Here is a 19,873-nt window from a genome sequence, read left to right on the forward strand (position 1 = left end):
AAAATATAAATATAAAAAAAAATATATAAAATATATATTATATAAATATATAAAATAAAATCCAAAAAAAAAAAAAAGAGTGAGAAATATGTGGTCTCTTTATCTTCTATCCAAGCAGGACTCAGCTCATCTTGGCTCCTGCCATTATCTTTATCTTGGAGTATCTGTCCACAGGGGACAGATTCCAGCTGCTCAGCCTGGGGCCCACCTATCTCCTGCCTCAAGGTTCTGGATCCAGATCATCACAATTGTGGCAGATATCCATTTTAAAGTCGAGTAGGTTAATATGACCAACATGGGGAAGACTTATGTTGCAACTGTGGATGGGGGAACAGAGTTGCATTGGTTTTCTGTTAGAGCAGAAATGGATTTCAGTGTTGGCTTCAGTATGTAACATATTTTGCGCGCCCACCGTGCTCAAAACAGCTGTTTCCTGACACTTCCTCTCCTCCCCACATCCTGGAGCAGGGAGGGGAAGTGGCGAAAAGGAAGAAAAGGCAAAGAGGATGTGGAAGGCAAGCAGGTGGGCATCCTCTGCCGTCCAGCCTCACCCTCCAGCCTGCACCGGCAACGCCCCTCGGCCCCGCCCTCGCCCCAACCTACTTTAAACTCCCGCCCCCTCTTAACGACGACCAATGCCCAGCCGGGGAGCCCGCAGGAGGCTGCGGATTGGCCGGCGCCGCGGTTGCCCAGGTGACGGGTGGGTCCTGCTGGGTCCCAGAGCCGGGCGCGGCGGGGGCGAGGGTTGCCCGGTGGTTTCCGTCCCGGCCAGCCCAAGCCTGCGGCGCCCAGGTTTGCGCCCGTCGGTAGCTGGAGGGGGCTGTCCCCGCGCGCCCCTCCGCCCAGTGTGTTTCCTGCCGGCCTCCCGCCAGGGGCGCGACGCCCTCCGCCTCCGTCTCCGCCCCCAGGATCTGCGGCTGCCAGCTTCCGAGCGCGGCTTCCCTGGACGGCGGCGCGATGGGCTGCGGGAACTCCACCGCCACCAGCGCGGGCGCGGGCCAAGGTGAGCGCGGCGGGCGGCTGGGGGCGCGGTGACGGCGACTCGGGGGCTGTGGGGAGCTCTGCAGGGCGGGCCGCCTCTGCGGGAGAGGCCAGGAGAGAGGCGGCGAGAAGGAAGGATGCAGGGACCTCGGGCAGGGCGGGCGAGCAGCCCCCTCTCCCCGTCCCCATTTTCGGGACAGGTGCAGACTGTCCGGTTTTGGAAAGACCGAAAGCAGGGCATGTCCCCCCTGTGCGGGGGGCGGTCGCGCCGGGACGAGGCGAGCCTGCAGAGCGATCCTGCGGAGGGAGCGCGGGGAGTCCTGGCGGCGGGGCTCCCCTGCAGCGCGTAGACCCGGAACCCTCCTGGGAGAGAGGGTTCCTACTCGTGGCCGGCGTCCGCACCCCGTCGTCCCGCAGTCGCTCCCGCAGGCCTCGCCCCCAGCCCCTCGGAACCCAGAGGCTGCACCTGGAAAAGTGCAGCAGAACAATTCAGGACTTTTTTGGGGGGAGGGGGGTGCTAGTGCGTTGGGAAGAACTGCAAACAGGGCTCTAAAAATTCATCCGAGTCTGTCTTGATGCTTAAGACCCGCTGGGCTGCTTGTACGATTTCTCCGAGAACCTGCAGTATTGAGGATGCTTTAGAATATGTGTGACAGAGCTTTAATATTAGCAGTGATCTGTTCGTATATTTTTCATTTAAAAAATAAAAAAATATTGAAAGTTTTGTTTACACCTCTTCATTTTGTTGATTGGCAGGGGAAGTCTTTTACAGATTTACGCAGTCAGCCAGGCTTTGTATCGAGTGACTTATTCCAAAACTCAACCGTTCTCTTTGACCCAGCTAGTGTCTACTGATTTACGAGTCTGGATCTGTTTTGAGTAATATCTGCCGACCTATTTTGGTGTCTTTTGGATAAAGAACTCATATCTCATCCAGTTGAGATCAATCAGATGCCACATTCCATCCTAGCCAGCAAATGGGAACAGCACTCTGATGCTGCAGTATTTTCCTAGGCGGGCATGGATGCCCTGTCAATGACTTTGTGACCTTGGGTCTGTCACTTCCCTTAACCCAGACCTCCTGGAAGATGTAGTTTAAAATTTAAGCCTTTTTCATTTATTTAAAATTTATTTTGATGTTCACGTATGGGATCAGATATGGAAATCTGCTCATTTAATTGGCCAAGTTTGTTATTCCTCTTTGGCTGTCGGTGACCACACAAATGGAATATTTTAAGAAACGGTGCTACAATATGTGGGATTCTAGTCCTAGAGCTTTGAATGAACCCAGGTAATAATTTATTGAAAAGTTTATCTCTTGCAGGTAACATTTACCATCGCGAATTAAGTTCTCAATCTTGTGATAGGCAGAGAGCCACTGGGGAACACATTTTTCAATTCCTGTAACAGTGACATAGGTTAGTTAGCTTAGTTAGTGCCTTAAGGCAAGGACAGGATTCTAACTTGAGAGTGGCCAGAGAGCTCTGCGTGGAAACCTGGAACAGTGTCAAGGCCATATCCTGCACCAGGAATTACAATTGACCCTTGAGCAACATGAGGTTGAACTGTACAGGTCCACTTATACACGGATAGTTTTCAATAGTAAATACTATAGTACTACACGCTCTTTGGTCGTTTGAATCCGAGGATGTGGAACTGTGGATATAGAGGGCTGACCATAAGTTATACTCGGATTTTCAACTCTGTGGAGGGTTGAGGCCCCTAACCCCTGCGCTGTTCAAGTGTCAAGTGTATATCTCTCGATCTAACATGCACTGTGGCCCTACGCCTTCCACTGCATGTTCACCCTACTTTTAAAAAGGTTAAGAACCATTAACCACAATACACAAAAAAGGAAATCATAGGAAGGATTTGTAACAGATTTCCTTTAAAGTGGAGCTAGTTTACTTCATTTACATTTTTGTTTATTAATGAACTGCTTGTCAGGTTTGGGGATAGAGGGAGGAGTTCTACTGCTAAACCAGAATGATGATAAGGGAGCTCTGCAATGGTAATGTAACAAACAGAGAAAATATAATCCTCTTTACAAATATTTGGTTGACCTTTCCCCCCCCCCACCCCAGGAGCACATCCCTTATTATGTAAAGGGAAATACAGTTATATTGAAAAAAAACACTCCAAGTGCATGTCTTCTTGATGAGTAGCCTCACTTTTGTTCACGAAGGACAGCTCCCGTAAGAGCATGCTGTTCTCTCCTCAAGCTCGCTCTTTGCTAAAAATTACTGTATGTTCAGAGAAGAGCAAGATGCCGAGGGCAGACTGTAAAACATGAAGGAGGAGAAAACATTTGAGTTGGGAGTTGTTGCATCACTTCTTTGATGGCTCTGCCCTTGTCTCTGAGAAGTCACCCCCCCAAACATTTCTCTGCTAGTGAATCCAGCTGGCTAGCTTCGGGATTTGTTCATTGTTATTTTGAAATTTTCTATCAGCTGGTGGTAGGACTTCTGTTTCAGAAAGGAGGAGAGATGGAAGGTTAAGAAAACAGTTCAGAGAAAGATGGTGGGCAGGTGCTGAACTTGAGTCTGGAGAGTGAGGCTCAAGCTTGACATTGGCACTGTGCTGGCTGTGTTACTGTGGGCATTTCATTTTACTTTTTTGTACTCTGTACTGTAATTATTATATAGTAGTAGAAACTACAACGTTGAAGGTGAAATGGTTTTCCTTGAATATTTTTCTATAAGAACATGGCAAATCTACTTTCAGAGGATGCGTTTGCACTTTATAATGATGCCCCCAACCTGAAATCTCCATTGTAAGCCCTGTTTTACTACCTAAGTAATTCAGGTAAAACCAGATAATTGTTTCTGTTTTCCCTGAGCTATCTGGACAACTGCTTTTCTTGGCTTTTGTCTGGTGAAATTGGTTTCTATGACAAATTGATATTTAGTGGTGTACTTGAGTAAATTTGATTCTGTATGTCCAACATGTAGAAAAACTAAAGTGCAGTACGATGGTCAAATGGCCAGAAGGAATCAGATCATTCAGTCCCTAGATAATTCAGGTTAGATTTCCTTTATAGTAGATTTCTAACTCTATGTGCAAAGCTTTGTACCCTTTTAGGAAATTTTAGGGCAAGGGTAGGGGCAGCCAGCAAGGGATGATTGTAGAATGAAATCAAACTCTCCCCCTCTTAAGAAGGTGATTGTCTAGGTAGGAGGGTTAACCATTTGAGAACAGTTGCAAAGCAAGGTGTAGTAGAATATACATCGAACGTCCAAATGCCCAGGAGATGTTGAATAAGATGCTAGTTTAATCGGAGAAATCTTTGGGGAGGAGTCAAGCTATCAGTGCTTCAGTGTAGATGGGATCATGAGAACCGTTCTGCTTACACAAGCGCTCTCTCCATTCTAATGTTTTAATAAGATCACCCTCTCAATGTAGGAATTTGATTTTTCCCAACTTAGAATTATACAAGGACTTCTTGTATTTTCCATTCATTGAAGACTCAGTACATTTTTCCTGCATAGTGTAGAGTCTAGACCCTAAACTGTAGAGAAACATCTGGGTTAAAGAGTCCATTTTTAAAAATTGAAGTATAGTAGATTTATAACATTTTGTTAATTTCTGCTGTACAGCAAAGTGATTCAGTTATACATATATATACTTTTTTATATTCTTTTCCATTATGGTTTATCTCAGGATATTAAATATAGTTCTTTGTGCTATACGGTAGGACCTTGTTATTTATCCATCCTATATATAATAGTTTGCATCTGCTAACCCCAAATGCCCACTCTATCCCTCTCTCACCCTCCCTCCGCCTTGGCAACCACAAGTCTGTTCTCTATGTCTGTGAGTCTGTTTCTGTTTCATAGGTAGGTTCATTTGTGTCATATTTTAGATTCCACATATAAGTGGTATCATATGGTATTTATCTTTCTCTTTCTGACATAAAGAGTCCATTTTTAAGGAGTTCCATTTGCTATAGGGCAGGGAGCTTTTGCTTTCTGTGTGTTTTTCTCTGCTCTCCGTCCCCACCACTCTCTCACTCAGCAATCAGATTCTCTATCCGTTTGTTTTCCCTTGAATGTATTCTCTAATTAGGCTGAGACACGAACACCCTTGCATTTGAACTGATGATCCACAACAGGTCAGTCGTTTCCTGTATACAGTCATACATGTAGATTGTTGAGCAAGTCTGTAATGTAAACCAGAAAATCCTATTTTATGTGAACCAGAAAATCCCTTCAAAGTTTGCACGGTTCCAGATATCTACAAGAGCCTATCTCGATGCAGGCTATTTTGCAGGCTGTAGAAGCTTTTTGCAGGGCAGAGTCATTTCAGAAGTGTTCTGCTCATGGTAGTTGATTGAATTGATGAGTTGTAGGTTTTCCACCAGAGATGTGTAACTGGCAGCTATCTGACCATAGCTTACTACTAGAATGTTTCTATAATGGTTCTTCTGTTATTTATATACTAATAGTCTGAGAAGGCGTGGAGGAGGAATTTACCAGTTCTTTAGCCTATTTTATCAGTGTACCCAGGGAGTTACTCTAATTCTTTTGAGTCCAGTTACTTAGGTTAGTTATCTCCTTATCCTCAATTAGACAGGTAATTGCATTCTCTTCTTTTGCTGTAGCTGTATGGTCCGGCCTTAATCTACATCTGTAAATGGTTTGGTAGTATTAAAATTCTTCCACCGTGCTCAGCATTAGTCCAGGCCATGTGGGGGGGGGAAATACTATAAAATTTTGCTGATATCATCAAAGAAGTCATTAATATCTTGTGCTACGTCCCCCCAGCTCACTTAGGTCCCAGCCCCACCATCCTTCTTTCTGTTCTTTATGCTGAACTCATTCTTGTTTTCTATCTGTTTGAACCACTCTTTGCTGGAGAGCTGATATTTTGTTAATTTATTTATTGTTTTTTTTTTCCCCTTCCCCAAAGGTAGGCCTCATGAGAGCCTCGCACATCTTGTTCACAGCTGGACCCTCAGCCTCTAGACCAATATCCAAACTTTCAATGGAATTTTTAGGGTCTTAAAATTTTTTCTTTTGTTGAATGAATAACTATATTGGGGAAACAAAGAAGTTGTAAAATTGAGTCCTAAATTTTCATCATGTACCCTGTGACTGATGTAACACTGGAGGGAATGAAATAAAACCTTAAGCAATCAGGGAAGCCTGCTTGGAGGAGGTGGGACTCAATTTGACTTTGAAGAATAGGTAGGATTTGAATAAGCAGAAAACAGAAGGGAGGGCATTTTTAGAGCCGTATGAAAACATAGGGACAGAAATGGGTTCGGTGCATTTCAGGGCAGTGAGAAGTCAGGCCTGACTGGGTTAGTAGTTCATGTTGGTAGCAGGGTGTTGGAAGTAAGAACAGTTAGGATGGGGGTGAGGAGGACAGAGAGGCAGGAAGGCCTCAGAATTGAGAGGAGGCACTGGAGCCAAAAAATCCTAGTTTGAATCCTGCTTTCATCATTTATCAGCTGCATGACCTTGGGCCACTTGCTTAAACTGTCTGTACCTTAGTTTCCTCAGCTGTAAAATGGGAGAGTAGTTATAGAACCTACTCAAGATTAAATGAGTTAATATATGTAAAGTGCTTAGAGCAGTGCCTCATGTAAGTACTCAGTATGCTATTTATTATTAATATAGGGAAAGACATTCATGACTGGTATAGAAGGAAAGAGTGAGCATGTAGAGTGACATAAGTTAACGCTGTTGTCAGGAGTGAGTGAAGTGAGAGGGCCGTCGGTGAGTGATGGAGGCATTGATGTCAGGGACCCCTGGAAGCCAGCTAGGCTGAGGATGGGCTCCATGTGCGGGAGGAAGGGGAAGGGAGAAGGAAAAATGAACCCAAACTCTTAAAGCCTGGGCGACTGGGAGATGTTACTTCCTCTAAAGGAAGGTAAGAGGATGCAGGCCATCCATATACTCTTGGGTGTACCGCGTTTGACGTGATGTGAATGATGGGGGGTGTGGAAACGCCTGTGCTCAGACAGTTACCACTGATGCAGCAGAATCAGGAGGTTCACTTGTTCCAACTCCCCAGAATTGATGTTGCAACCATGTGAATGGTTCACGAAGGTGACCCAAGTGAATTACCCAAGTTCTGCCATGAGCCACTTACAGCTCAATCTAGACATGGCTTAAATTATAGCAGCTAACTGTCAACGTGTTACCTTATGTCTGTACTTATACGGCTACCTTTATTTATTAATTTTTACCTGCTGAAAGCATAGCTACTCAGCAAGGACAACCTGTAAGCAAAGAGATTTTCTGTAAGAGCTTCCACGTTCATTAACATAATTGTATTTGCAGTAACATGGATGGAGCTAGAGGGTATTATGCTAAGTAAAATAAGTCAGACAGAAAATGACAAATACTCTATGTTATCACTTACATGTTGAATCTAAAAAATGAAACAAATGAATAACTATAACAAAACAGAAACAGATTCACAGATACAGAAAACAAACTAGTGGCTGCCAGGGGTTGGGGGTGGAGTTACGGGTGAAATAGATGAAGGGGATTAAGAGGTACAAACTACCAATTATAAAATAAGTAAGTCACAGGGATGTAAGGTACAGCACAAGGAATATAGTCAATAATATTTTAATAAGTTTGGTGCATAATCTATAAAAATATTGAATCCTATGTTCTACACCTGAAATATAATATTGTAAAGCAACTATACTTTAAAAAAATTATATTTCTAGGACACGTTGACCTGAATTTTTTTCTGCATTACTGAAGAAATGACTAATGAATCTGTATCTCTTACTGGCTTATTAAAAAATAAACACTGCTTTAGATGAACTAAAGAGCTGTTGTTCTCCTTCTTTGGGCCAAATTGAGACTATGACATAGTTTTAGAACTATTATGGGTCAGAGGAGACGTAGCAAGCTGTCAAAATTAGAGGGAGCTCTGTTTATTTTTCTGTAGTTATGTTTATACAGTTCTCAGAGGGACGTTTTTCTTTTATAAAACAAATAAAGAGTAAAATGTTTCTGCATATTTTTATTATTTCCCATGAGAGCCATAATCATTTATATTTCTGATGATTTATGCTGAAAGAAGAGTGATTTGTAAATCTTTAGTACCTTTTAGAAATTCTTCATATACATAGTTTTATTTTTTGGTGTGTGTGTTTAAATTATCACTACTCAGTCTGAACAAAGAGACATGATTTAATATGTAATTTAGCAATTCATTTACTTGTGAATATTTCCAGTATGTTACATGAAAGCTATAAAGTGCATAGAGAACAGTGATGAAAAAGGCATTAATAGACTATATTCTCTAATAGACAGATGTATGTGACCTTTTAAAAGAGAGAAATATTTTCTTTATATTAGAATTTGGCACATGTAAGGAAACTCATAACAATAAACGTATGACTCTGAACAATATTGAAAACATACTGGGCAGTACAGCTCAATCTTTTTAACTTATAAGACTGATTAGATTACAAAGGAACATCTGTCTATAGGAACCAAGGTGTTATAAATATCTACTTAATATCACTGAACTGATGTAGTATCTTGCAGCTGGCTTTCTCATGCACAAGGAATAAAATTTTGTCTGTGTTTGCAGAATGTATGATATGTCATATTAAACTTAATTCTCCCCCAAGATTAATTTTGCTATGTATTTCTTTTCAAAAGGGAATTTCTGTTTTTGGAGAGGTGGAGGAGGCCAGGGATGAGAAGGTATAGTGGGTTGAATGGTGACCTCTAAAAAGATATGTTCGCATCCTAATCCCTGGAATGTGTGAATGCTATCTTGTTTCGAAAAAGGGTCTTTGCAGGTATAATTAAATGAAGAATTTTGAGATGAGGACATCATCCTAGGTTGTCTGGGTAGGCCCTAAATCCAGTGATAAGTTTCCTTATAAGAGACAGACGAGGAGAAGACAGAGATACAGAGAGAAGGTGGTGTGAGAACAGGTGTAGAACAGAAACGCACAAGCCAAATAATGCCAAGGAGGGCCTACTGCCACCAGATGCTAAGAGGCCTAGAACGGATTCTTCCCCGGAGCCTCTGTAGGTAGTTGGGAACTCCTGACACCTTGATTTTGTACTTCTGGCCTCCAGAATTCTGAGAGCACGTATTTCTGTTGATTTAAGCCACCCAACTAGGGGTGATTCGTTACAGCAGCGCTGTGGAACTAATACACAAGGCTTTTTCTGCACTTGTTCTGGGAATGGGATAAAATAAGAAAATATAGTTTACAAACTATACCTGGAGCATAAATAATTATTTGCTGAAGCAAATACAGTGCAACTTAATCTTGGTGTGATTCATAAAGCATTTCAAGGTTGTTCAGGGGGTACCCGATTTTTATGGGGGTACCTGATTTTTGTAAAACATGAAGAATATCTGAGAGGTTTATTCTCTCCAGATGCTATCCACTTCTCCAGTTCTCGTACACCAGCTGGGCTGTCCTACCATCCAGTTCAATTCTGATGCTCCTACCCAGAGTTAGTGTCTGTCACCACAGGTTTGAGGGCTCAGTCCCCCGAGATGGTCTCACCTCAGATGCCAGTAGCAAGGATCAGGTCCCCAGCTTACTTGCATTGCCATCTGACTTGACAGCAAATTTGGGGGTTCTCACAGCCCCCCTCCTCAGATTTGACAATTTGCTAGAATGCCTCACAGAGTTCAGGAAGGCACTTTTCTTACTGGTTTAAACATACCAGTTTCTTATAAAGGACACAAATGAACAGCCAGATGAAGAGGTACAGGGGACATGTTAAGGGTCTCAGGGGCAGGGGGTCTCTGTCTCCATGGAGTTGGGGGCTGCCCCCTCCTGGCACATGGATGTGTTCAACTCAGAACCCTGTCCTTATAGGGTTTTTTTGTTTGTTTGTTTTTGCGGTACGCGGGCCTCTCGCTGTTGTGGCCTCTCCCGTTGCGGAGCACAGGCTCCGGACGCGCAGGCTCAGCGGCCATGGCTCACGGGCCCAGCCGCTCCGCAGCATGTGGGATCTTCCCGGACCGGGGCACGAACCCGTGTCCCCTGCATCGGCAGGCGGACTCTCAACCACTGCGCCACCAGGGAAGCCCCTTATAGGGTTTTTTATGGAGGTTTCACTACATAGGCATGATTGTTCAAATCATTGGCCATTGCTGATTAACTTAATCTCCAGCCCCTCTCTTTTCCCAGGAGGACAGGGAATGGGGCTGAAAGTTCCAAGCTTCTAATCAAGCCTTGCCTTTTCTGGTGACCAGCTCCCGTCCTGAAGCTCTGTAGGGGCTGCCAAGAGTCTCCTCATTGGAATGAAAGAGGTTCCTATCACCCCTATCTCTCAGGAAATTCCAAGGGTTCTAGAAGCTCTGTGCCAGGAATGGGGAACAAAAATCAAATACCTTTCTGTGACTCCTCAATATCAGATTAAGTTTTTTAAATGTTTAAAATAAATTGAATTTGCTATGCATTTTTAAGTGACTGAGGCTTTTGACTTGGAGAATCATGAATACAATTTTAAAATCGTTTGATGAAAGTATTGATAAAAGGTATAGACTTCCCTGGCGGTCCAGTGGTTAAGACTCCACGCTCCCACTGCGGGGAGCACAGGTTCGATCCCTGGTCGGCGAATCCAACGTGCCATGCAGAGCGGCCAAAAAAAAAGAAACCAACGGTGTACATAATAACGGTGAAGTGAAGTGATATTGTGAACAAGCAATAATCTTTAAGTGTTAAAGAAACAGTTACATTCAGAAGGAAATATTCTTCTTTACATACCCTAACCATTTACAATATTTGTCACTGGAACTGTATATGATACTTTTCTGAGAGCAGACCTTCCCCCCTTCTACTTTTTAGGAAGATATTTAAAATTATAATTATCAGTACTACAATTTAGGAAAATCGTCATTAAATCTTTTGACTGACAAAAATTCTAATGGTCTAGATATTTTGTGGTGCTTTTATCACACAAGAAACATTTTTACCTTGCCTCCCTTCTATTAAGGTACCACGGCTATGTTCAAATAGTAAAGAGTCATTTTGGCAGGAAATGAAGTGGTACTAACAGGAACAAATGTTCTATCCCAGACGGCTTGAAAGAAGTAGCTACACCACTATAAATATTTGTTCAATAAATGATGAATCACATGAACCATAAACATAACTTAAAGCAAATGGGATTTTGGCACTATCTGAATAGTTGTAGTCAAAGGATCTTTTGCATGAATTATCTAGAGAAGAACTCTCCGTCTGGTTAATTATAATCAATACATAGGTGAAGTGTGATTAAAATGTTGCACTGAGGGTAATCAGAATTTTTCTTCTATTTCTAATAATTTTATGATTTTATACTTTTGCAGAACAAAGAGATATTTCACATTTTATATGCCTAGATATTCTGATAGTTTTGCTGAGGGTTTCAACAATTACAGTCGTCTTTTTTTTTCCTTTTTCTCTGTGAAGCTGTGTGTCGGGAGTCGTGTTCTACCTGCCCTGGTTATAACCTTATCATTAACCCCCTGCTACCTTGCTCCTAAGAAGATGCACATCTTCTTCCCTTTTATAAAGATGGAGTGTACATTACAATCATATGTATATACTGGATTTAGTGTTTTTGACTTCTTGGCCTCCTTCACTTTGCAGTTATTAAATAGACGTTGCCCTTTAAATGAGGGACATTTGAGAACAGAAGAAATGGCCTGCTGACTTCCTTCTGGAAGGTAGTACGTGGCATCTGCCTTGAGCCTGCTGGGATGTTAGATGGTGAACCCAGCAGGGAAGCGGCCATAAGGGTGCCTGGAGCCTGGTGCAGTCAAGGTGAAGTGGATGCAGGGTTGCTGGTGGCTGATTAAAATAGGCACTGAGGAGGCAACGTGTGGCTGTTTTGAAGTGAATTTCACAGCCATTTATTGTACTTTGTCTTCTCAGCTGCCTTTGTCGGCCCAGTATTAGAAACTGAAGCTGGGTGAACTAGTGACTGTCAAACAAATACTGGAGCAGGAATTTTACTTGGGTCTTCTGCCTTCCAGTTCCACGCTGTTCTTTCCCTACCACCCTGCTGCCATTCCCTGAGACACAGTGGGGCAGCTTCTGTCTGCTGTGCCCTCCCTGTGGATTGTGCCTGATGGCCCTTCATCTCTAAAGGCCCAGCACTCATGACCCATCATGATCGCTTTCTTCTCTCTGTAAGACATCACAGAATCAGTTCCCAACACCTCCAGCTCTCCCTTCCCCTGAGTGCAGCAACCCCCCAATCATTCCCTGTCCTTTTCCATGAAAATGAAAATAAGAAAATGAGGATATTTATTTTCTTTTTAGACTTTCTTCCAGATTCTTATGCTTGTTTTGACTCTGAAATAAAACGTTAATTTTTATGGGTTTTTGGTGGCACTAATCCTTTATTTTTACCTATCAAAACACTCCACTGTTCTTATGTTAAGGTTTAAAAAATTTTACGTTTTTCTTTTTTGGTTTTATGATCTCAGATTCCAAAGCAGTTTTTATTTATATAATTTTAATGAGAATTGTGGGAACAGAAATGTTACTCTTCCCTGAGTAAAGACTCAAGTTTGTTACAAAGTTCAGGTTTGGTCAAAGCCTTAAAAGAATTTATTTGAGACATAGTCTTGATTACCTTTATGCTCTGCTTTGAATTCGCAGAATTATAGATCCTAGATTAATATCACTGGGGTACAGTTTTTACAGTTTTGGCAATAACTTTTTTGCAGACTTACTTGTTTATTTTGTAGCACATTTTCCTTTATTTTCACACCTCTGTGACTTGTGCAGAAGTTAATTTAATTCCCATTTCATAGATATGGAAATTGAGATATTAAGGAAAATGTGACTGCTAATAATAACAACTTAGTGAGCTATTTTTATGTGCCAGACTTTGTGCTGTTTACATCTTTTTATAATTTTTAAAATTTATTAAATTTTTTTTACTGAGATGTCATTGACATATAACATTGTATTGGTTTCAGGTGTACAATGAAATGATTCTGTATTTGTATACACAGTGAGATCATCACCACAATAAGTCTAGTTACCATCTGTCACCATGCATAGTTAACTTTTAGGATTTACTCTCTTGGCAACTTTAAAGTATGCTCTACAGTATTATTGACTGTAGTCACTGTGCTGTACGTGACATCCCCATGACTTATTTATTTTAGAACTGGAAGTTTATATCTCTTGACCCCTGTCACTTGTTTTGCCCATTCCCTAACCCACCTCCCCTCTGGCAACCACCATTCCTTTCTCTATATCTTTGACTTTTGTTTTGTTTTCATTTGTTTTGTTTTTTAGATTCCACATATAAGTGAAACCACATGGTATGTGTCTTTCTCTGACTTATTTTGCTTAGCATAATTCTCTCAAGGTCCGTCCATGTTTTCGCAAATGGCAAGATTTCCTTCTTTTTTTTATTGCTGAGTAGAATTCTATTATTCTAGCCTCTTATATATATAGGTATATCTATATATATCTCACATCTCCTTAATCCATTTATCCAGCAATGGACACTTGTTTTCAATCTTGGCTATTGTGGATAATGCTGCAATGAACATAGGGGTGTATATATCTTTTTGAATTAGTGTTTTTGTTTTCTTTGGATAAATACCCAGGAGTAGAATTGCTGGATTGTATGGTAGTTCTGTTTTTAATTTTTTGAGGAACTTCCATACTGTTTTCCGTAGTGGCTGCACCAATTTACATTCCCACCAACATGTGCACTGGTGCCCCCTTTTTTCCAGATCACTTACCAATACTTGTTATTTGTTGTCTTTTTGATAGTATCCATTCTAACAGGTGTGAGGTGATATCTTGTAGTTTTGATTTGCATTTCTCTGATGATTAGTGATATTGAGTATCATTTCATGTGCCTGTTGACCATCTGTATATCTTCTTTGGAAAAATTTCTATTCAGATGTTTGTGCATTTTAAAATCAGGTTGGTTTCTCTCTCTCTCTCTTTTTTGCTATTGAGTTTCATGAGTTCTTTATATATTTAGAATATTAACCCCAATCAGATATGTGATTTAGAAATATTTTTTCCCATTCAGTAGGTTGTCTTTTCATTTTGTTGATGGTTTCCTTTGCTGTGCAGAAGTTTTAAAATTTGATGTAGTCCCACTTGTTTACTTTTGCTTCTGTTGCCTTTGCTTTTGGAATCAGATCCAAGCATTAATTTCCAAGACTGGTGTCAAGTAGCTTACCACCTGTGTTTTCCTCCAGGAGTTTTTATGGTATCAGGTCTTACATTTAAGTCTTTAATCCATTTTGTGTTAATTTTTGCATATGATGTAAGATAATAGTTTAGTTTCATTCTTTTGCATATGACTGTCCAGTTTTCCCGACACCATTTATTGAAGAGACTGTCCTTTCCCTATTGTATATTCTTGCCTCATTTGTCATAAATTAATTGACCATGTATGCATGGGTTTATTTTTGGTTTCTCTAGTCTGTTTCATTGATCTGTGTACCTGTTTTTTGCCAGTACCATACTGTTTTGATTACTATAGCTTTGTCATATAGTTAGAAATCAGGGAGCATGATGCCTCCAGATTTGTTCTTTCTCAAGATTGCTTTGGCAATTCAGGGTCTCTTGTGGTTCCATAAAAATTTTAGGATTATTTGTTCTATTTCTTTGAAAAATGTCATTAGTATTTTGATAAGGATATACATCTTTTAAAGAACTTCACAATAACCTTTGAGAAAGGTATTCTTATTTTCCTCATTTGTCACAAGAGGGAAGTGAGTTTTTAAGAGATTAAAGTCTACTTAATGCCATGTGGCTTGTAAAGTTGGAACCAAGTTCTGTATTGTTCAGGTAAGGATATTAGGGGGAGGAAGTGCAGATGGAACTGTGCTGTGGGCAGAGAATCTGCGTTAAGTGATAGGACTGGGGTCCAAAAGAGATGGGTTGTTTATGCCACGTGAGTGGGAAGCAGAAACGAGAGGGTTCAGTAGCAAATAGAAGCAGAGTTAGAAATGTATGTTACTCCTTTTGGAGCTGGGCTGGCATCCTTGAGTCTTGCTAATTTATTTAGGACATCACCTCCATTTTGTCTTGTGACTTTGCTTTACTGTATGATTAGTACATAGTGTGACTTATAACAGTTCCATGTAGGTACTAGCTTAGAAAAGAAAATATTTCTCAAATCTGTCAGTTTCCTAATCTGCTCATCTGTAAAATGAGCAGATTAGTTTGGGCGGTCTGTAAAATCCCTTTCAGAAACAACACCTTATAATTTATAGGAATTGTTAAAAATGGGCAGAATAAATTCTAAACCGAAGATTTGGATTTTATGATTTTCCTGCTCTCCTTTTCTTTTTTTAAGAGGATCTTTCAAAAAATCATATTCTCAACTCATCTCTTATAAAATATTATTTTAGTTGGGTATTGGGCTTAAGATTTTTGTAGCAATACTATCAAGATAATGGAAAACTATCTTTTTCTTTTTTTCTAGGCCCTGCAGGAGCAGCTAAAGATGTGTAAGTACTTAATATTATGATTTTCTAAACTCTTTCTGAGGAAGACACTGTTTTCATGGTTATGACCTTTAGATATGTAGGTTTGGCTGAAAAGACATGGAAGTACTTTCTGTACTGAGCACAAATTAAGATTATTGTTTGGTTTATAACTAAAGGGCTATTTGAAGAATGGGTTTGTTTGTGACTTTTCATTTTAGCGTTTCAGTTGCCCTAGCATTTTAACTCAGAGCTTTAAGAAAGGGAAATGTTTAACTCTGTTTCTATACCAGCTTGTGTAGAGATTTCTTCTAATTGCAAGCAAGTGATTATGGAAGAATTAAGCACCTAGCTCCTATGACTATGCAACATCTTAGAGTTTAGCCAGTGAGGAGGGCCTGGAGCCAAGCATTTACCAAATGCACGCTGAATCGTTTTAAAGTCGATAATTAGACGTTTGAGTGAATGTATATGACCATTCAAGGTAATCAGTATTGAGTTGAACTTCATACCACAGGACCCTTTCAGTGTTTCCATCATGCCCCTTCTTTGCATCTTCCTACCTCAAATCTAGGTATAGTAAGGACACTGCAGTAGTTCACTATTTAAGAGTGTTTGTGGCACAGGAAACTGTATTCAATATTCTGTAATAAACCGTAATGGAAGAGAATATGAAGAAAATATATAACTGGATCACTTTGCTGTATACCACAAACTAACACAACATTGTAAATCAACTATACTTCAGTGAAAAAAATAAATAAAAATCAGCAGTTCTGGAAAAAAAAAAAAGTGCCATTAGGGAGCTGGACATTGGGATTGGGGGAGGGAGAAGGTGGGGATGGAGAACCCCAAGAACGACAACAACAAAAAGAGTGTTTGCAGTCACTCCATGGATTGTGGAATCAACCTCTGCCCAAGCCACCCCAGCTGGTTTGGATGTCAAGACCGATGGTGCCACACACACACCAAGAGGGTAGGAAAAGGTGTATTGCTCACATAATGAGGCTTTCTGGGGAGAGCAGGGTGGCTCCCGAACTGGTCCATTCAGTCTGAGTGAAGGAAATGGGTGAGCAGCTTTGGTTTTTATTGGGAGTGGGGCTGGGGTGAAGGCTCCTGTGCATGGGCAGAGGAGCGCCTGGCTGTATCTTCCCCGCCAGCACACATGTACGAGTTCCCAGCTTTCTTAAAGGCTTTCACAGCAGGGGCAAATGGAGTGGTGGGCCTTAAAAGCTTTCGTCAAAAGCAGAGTTGGACTTTTTTTTTAATTATAAAAAGGAATCTGGAGAAGATTAGAATAGGGTTGTAAAGTTTTTTGGGAATTAAATAAGCTTTTTATATGGGACTTTCGAGTCCCATATAAAAGGAGGCAGTATAGAATGCTTCAGTGTCCTGGTTACAGTGGTTGAGTTTATTACCAAAACGTTTAGCAACAATGTGTTCAGCATCCTTACCTGTTCCTGTTATTGCAGTATCTGGGTCTCTCTTGTCTCTCCCTCCCTTTCTATATGTTGTTGCCAGATTAATCCCCTGCCCTTTTGGGCCCTCCACTCCCAACTTTTGATTAGTCTCCACTGCCCACGGGATTGAGCCCAGAATCCTTTGGGAATAGGAAGGCCCTTTAGGTTTCAGCCTTTAGGGGGAAGGAAACCCTGCAGTTAGAGAGTGAATGAGGCCAAGGACCCAGAGGTGAGCTGAAGTCCTGCTCTGAGACCACTCTCATGGTCTCAAACTGACCTCCTGTTTCCTGTCTTGGCTCCTTGTTTTTTTTTGCTGTTCCCTCTGCCTGGAATGGCATTTTCCCCAATTCTGTCTGTGAAAATTCTATCTGTTCTCCTGGGTTTATATCTTATCCTTTACGAGAAGAACTTCCTGGATCTCTCTACTGGATATGTCTTCCTCTTCTGAACTTTCACAGCAGCTTGGACCTGTCTTATGATATGTCATATTGGGCTTATAGTGTTATTTATCTCCTTGTCTTTTCTCCCTTGGGAACTGAGAGAAGTCCCCTCTAGTTAATAGTATCGTGCTGTGGACATAGTGTTTAATAAATGAATTCCATCATTTCTCTTTAAGGAGAGATTGATTTCATGACTTCCTCTTTCTTTCAGAAGCATGGAAATTTCTAAGAAGATTTAGTGATACCTTTGTGGACATTTTGTCAACATTAACTACTCCAGGACATGAGATGCCATTTAACTACTTTCTAAAATCCTGAATTCTCTAGAATTTAAACTTTCTGTGGCTTTGTGTACCTCATAGGTTCTATAACTAAAAAGACGTAATTTTACTCAATAAATGACCCTTTAAAAAATAAATATGGTAAATTTAATTGGAAAAAATTGAAGAATATTATAGTATTATTTTTCCTTGCACAAAAGGTATATTCAAACCCTTTTTTAAGAAAAAATCAGAAGCTGTAGATTTATAAAGCTTGACCATAACATTGGGGGGTGCTATGAAATTAGGGGGTGCCATGAAAGGAGCTAAGAAATTAAGACAATTTAAACTTATATTATGAAGATTTAAATTTTTTCTTTTTGTTTTAAATCTGAAGACACTGATTTCAAGGCAAAAGAAGTGGCCAAACTCACGTAATGGATGCTAAGAGTACAGAACCTCAAATAGGGCAACCACCATAGTGTACAGACCACGTAAAAGCCTTTGGGGGGGGGAATTACGATTGTTTTTTACAAGTCAGAAACGTTATGATTACTCCCTTAATATATAATAAAAATAGTTCTCTAGGGAAGGTTTGGGATTTTTATTATATCTCCACTTACCTGTTTATTTGCCTGTTTTCTATAGGCAAGAAGCCAGGATTTAATAACAAATAAAATGATATTTCTGCCCTAAAGTAGGTCAGTGGCTACTGGGGACCAAAATACAGTGTGATTTTAAGTGTTAATTATTAAAATAGTTAATTATTAAATAGTCAAAATTTAATGCTTGTCTGGGTCTTGAAGGGTGAGTAAGAGTTTGTGTAGGAAGGAGAAGGATGGCAACCCAGGGCAGGAGAAAGAGCACGAAAGGAGGCACATGGGTGCAGGAGAGCCCCAGCTCTTCTGGGAAGTCAACCAGTCTGCCCTGAGCCTGTGGTGTAGGCTCAGCAGAGGTGGAAGATGAGGCTGGTGGGCTGGAGCCGGCTTGTGGAGGGCCTTTGGTGCCAGGCCGGTCATTGTACTTGGTTTTTATATGCATTCAAGAGCCATTCAGAATTTTAAGGTGGGGAATTACATGACTGTGTTTGAGCTTTAGGGTGATGACTCCCAAGGCAGTGGGATATGTGAGATGGGGGAGGGGTGGAGGCACAGGGGATTAATGGCGCTGAGGCCACGAGAGGGTTAGACAGCAGACAGGACACTGGAAAGGAGCAGAGGTGGTGTGTTCAAGGCGCACTCGGAAATACAATTGATAAGACCCGTTGAATGACTGAATGGGGAAGTAAAGGAAAGGAAAATCTGAGGCGAAGATGACCCTGTGGTTTCAAACTTGAGCCAAGGGAAGGGATGGCTGATGATCCAAAGAGATCACATGGGCTAAAGGGAGAAGAGAAGCCAGTGCATGTAGAGTGACAGCCACACTGGTCACTTGGTTTCAGCTGGGTGATGTGAGTTCTCTGATAGAGTCAGGGTGAAAGCGAACTTAGGAGTGAGGAAGGGATGCCTGGTCTTTTGTTTTACAACAAAAAGGCAGTAAGGGATAGAAAGATGTTAGTAGCTTAAAGAGGAAGCATATTTTAAGAAATACATTTCTTTTTTTTTTTTGGCCATGCCGTGTGGCTTGTGGGATCTTAGTTCTCCAACCAGGGATTGAAACCTGTGCCCCCTGCAGTGGAAGCGCAGAGTCTTAACCACTGGACCACCAGGGAAGTCCCAGAAATATATTTGTTATAAAAGGAATACTAAGGAAGTTCAGAAAGTATGGAAAAGTATTTTTTTAAAAAAGAAAAAATCAGCTATTATTCTCCCACCAGAGACAATCATCATTAATATTTTACACTGTTTTCTTGCGTTTCTTTGAGATTATTTCTGCCTAGTTATGTGTATGGATGATTTTGTATATTGAAGTCTGTTTTTCTTTTTCTGTTTATTTTTTACATGGAGGAGAGGTAGGTGTGCCCATAGGCAAAAGGGTAGGAGCAAGTTGAGTACGAAGAGCTGAGGGTAGTTTGGGGAGGTGTTATCTGTGTGGCTGAGGGAGTTATCAATGTACATAGATTCTAGAACATGCAAGAAGGATTAAAAACATAGAAGGGTCCCCTTAGCAACTTGAGATAAGGAGGAAAGCATGGGTGAAGATATATAGAAATTTAATCATCATAAGACAGACCCACATGTACATCAGAGAGTGAGACTTTCTTTTTTTTTTTTTTGCGGTACGCAGGCCTCTCACTGCTGTGGCCTCTCCCGTTGCGGAGCACAGGCTCCAGACGCGCAGGCTCAGTGGCCATGGCTCACGGGCCCAGCCGCTCCGTGGCATG

General features: G+C 41.2%; 1 protein-coding gene across 2 annotated transcripts in view; it reads left to right on the forward strand.

The window, feature by feature from the left end:
* Positions 1-719: 719 nt before the first annotated feature.
* The window catches only part of CUNH12orf75 (chromosome unknown C12orf75 homolog), a 37,672-nt gene continuing 18,518 nt past the window's right edge, over positions 720-19,873 (forward strand). Inside the window, exons 1-2 of one of the 2 annotated variants that reach the window (XM_027107424.1) lie at positions 720-1,003; positions 15,390-15,414. In XM_027107424.1, coding sequence (XP_026963225.1) covers positions 958-1,003; positions 15,390-15,414 — 71 coding nt within the window. In that variant the 5' untranslated portion in view covers positions 720-957. The remainder of the gene's footprint in view (positions 1,004-15,389; positions 15,415-19,873) is intronic. The other variant, XM_027107423.1, reaches the window with a different exon arrangement.

The sequence above is a fragment of the Aethalodelphis obliquidens genome, unplaced genomic scaffold (assembly GCF_003676395.1).
Source record: "Aethalodelphis obliquidens isolate GAN/ISIS:26980383/991018 unplaced genomic scaffold, ASM367639v1 scaffold8, whole genome shotgun sequence".
Lineage (NCBI taxonomy): Eukaryota > Metazoa > Chordata > Mammalia > Artiodactyla > Delphinidae > Aethalodelphis > Aethalodelphis obliquidens.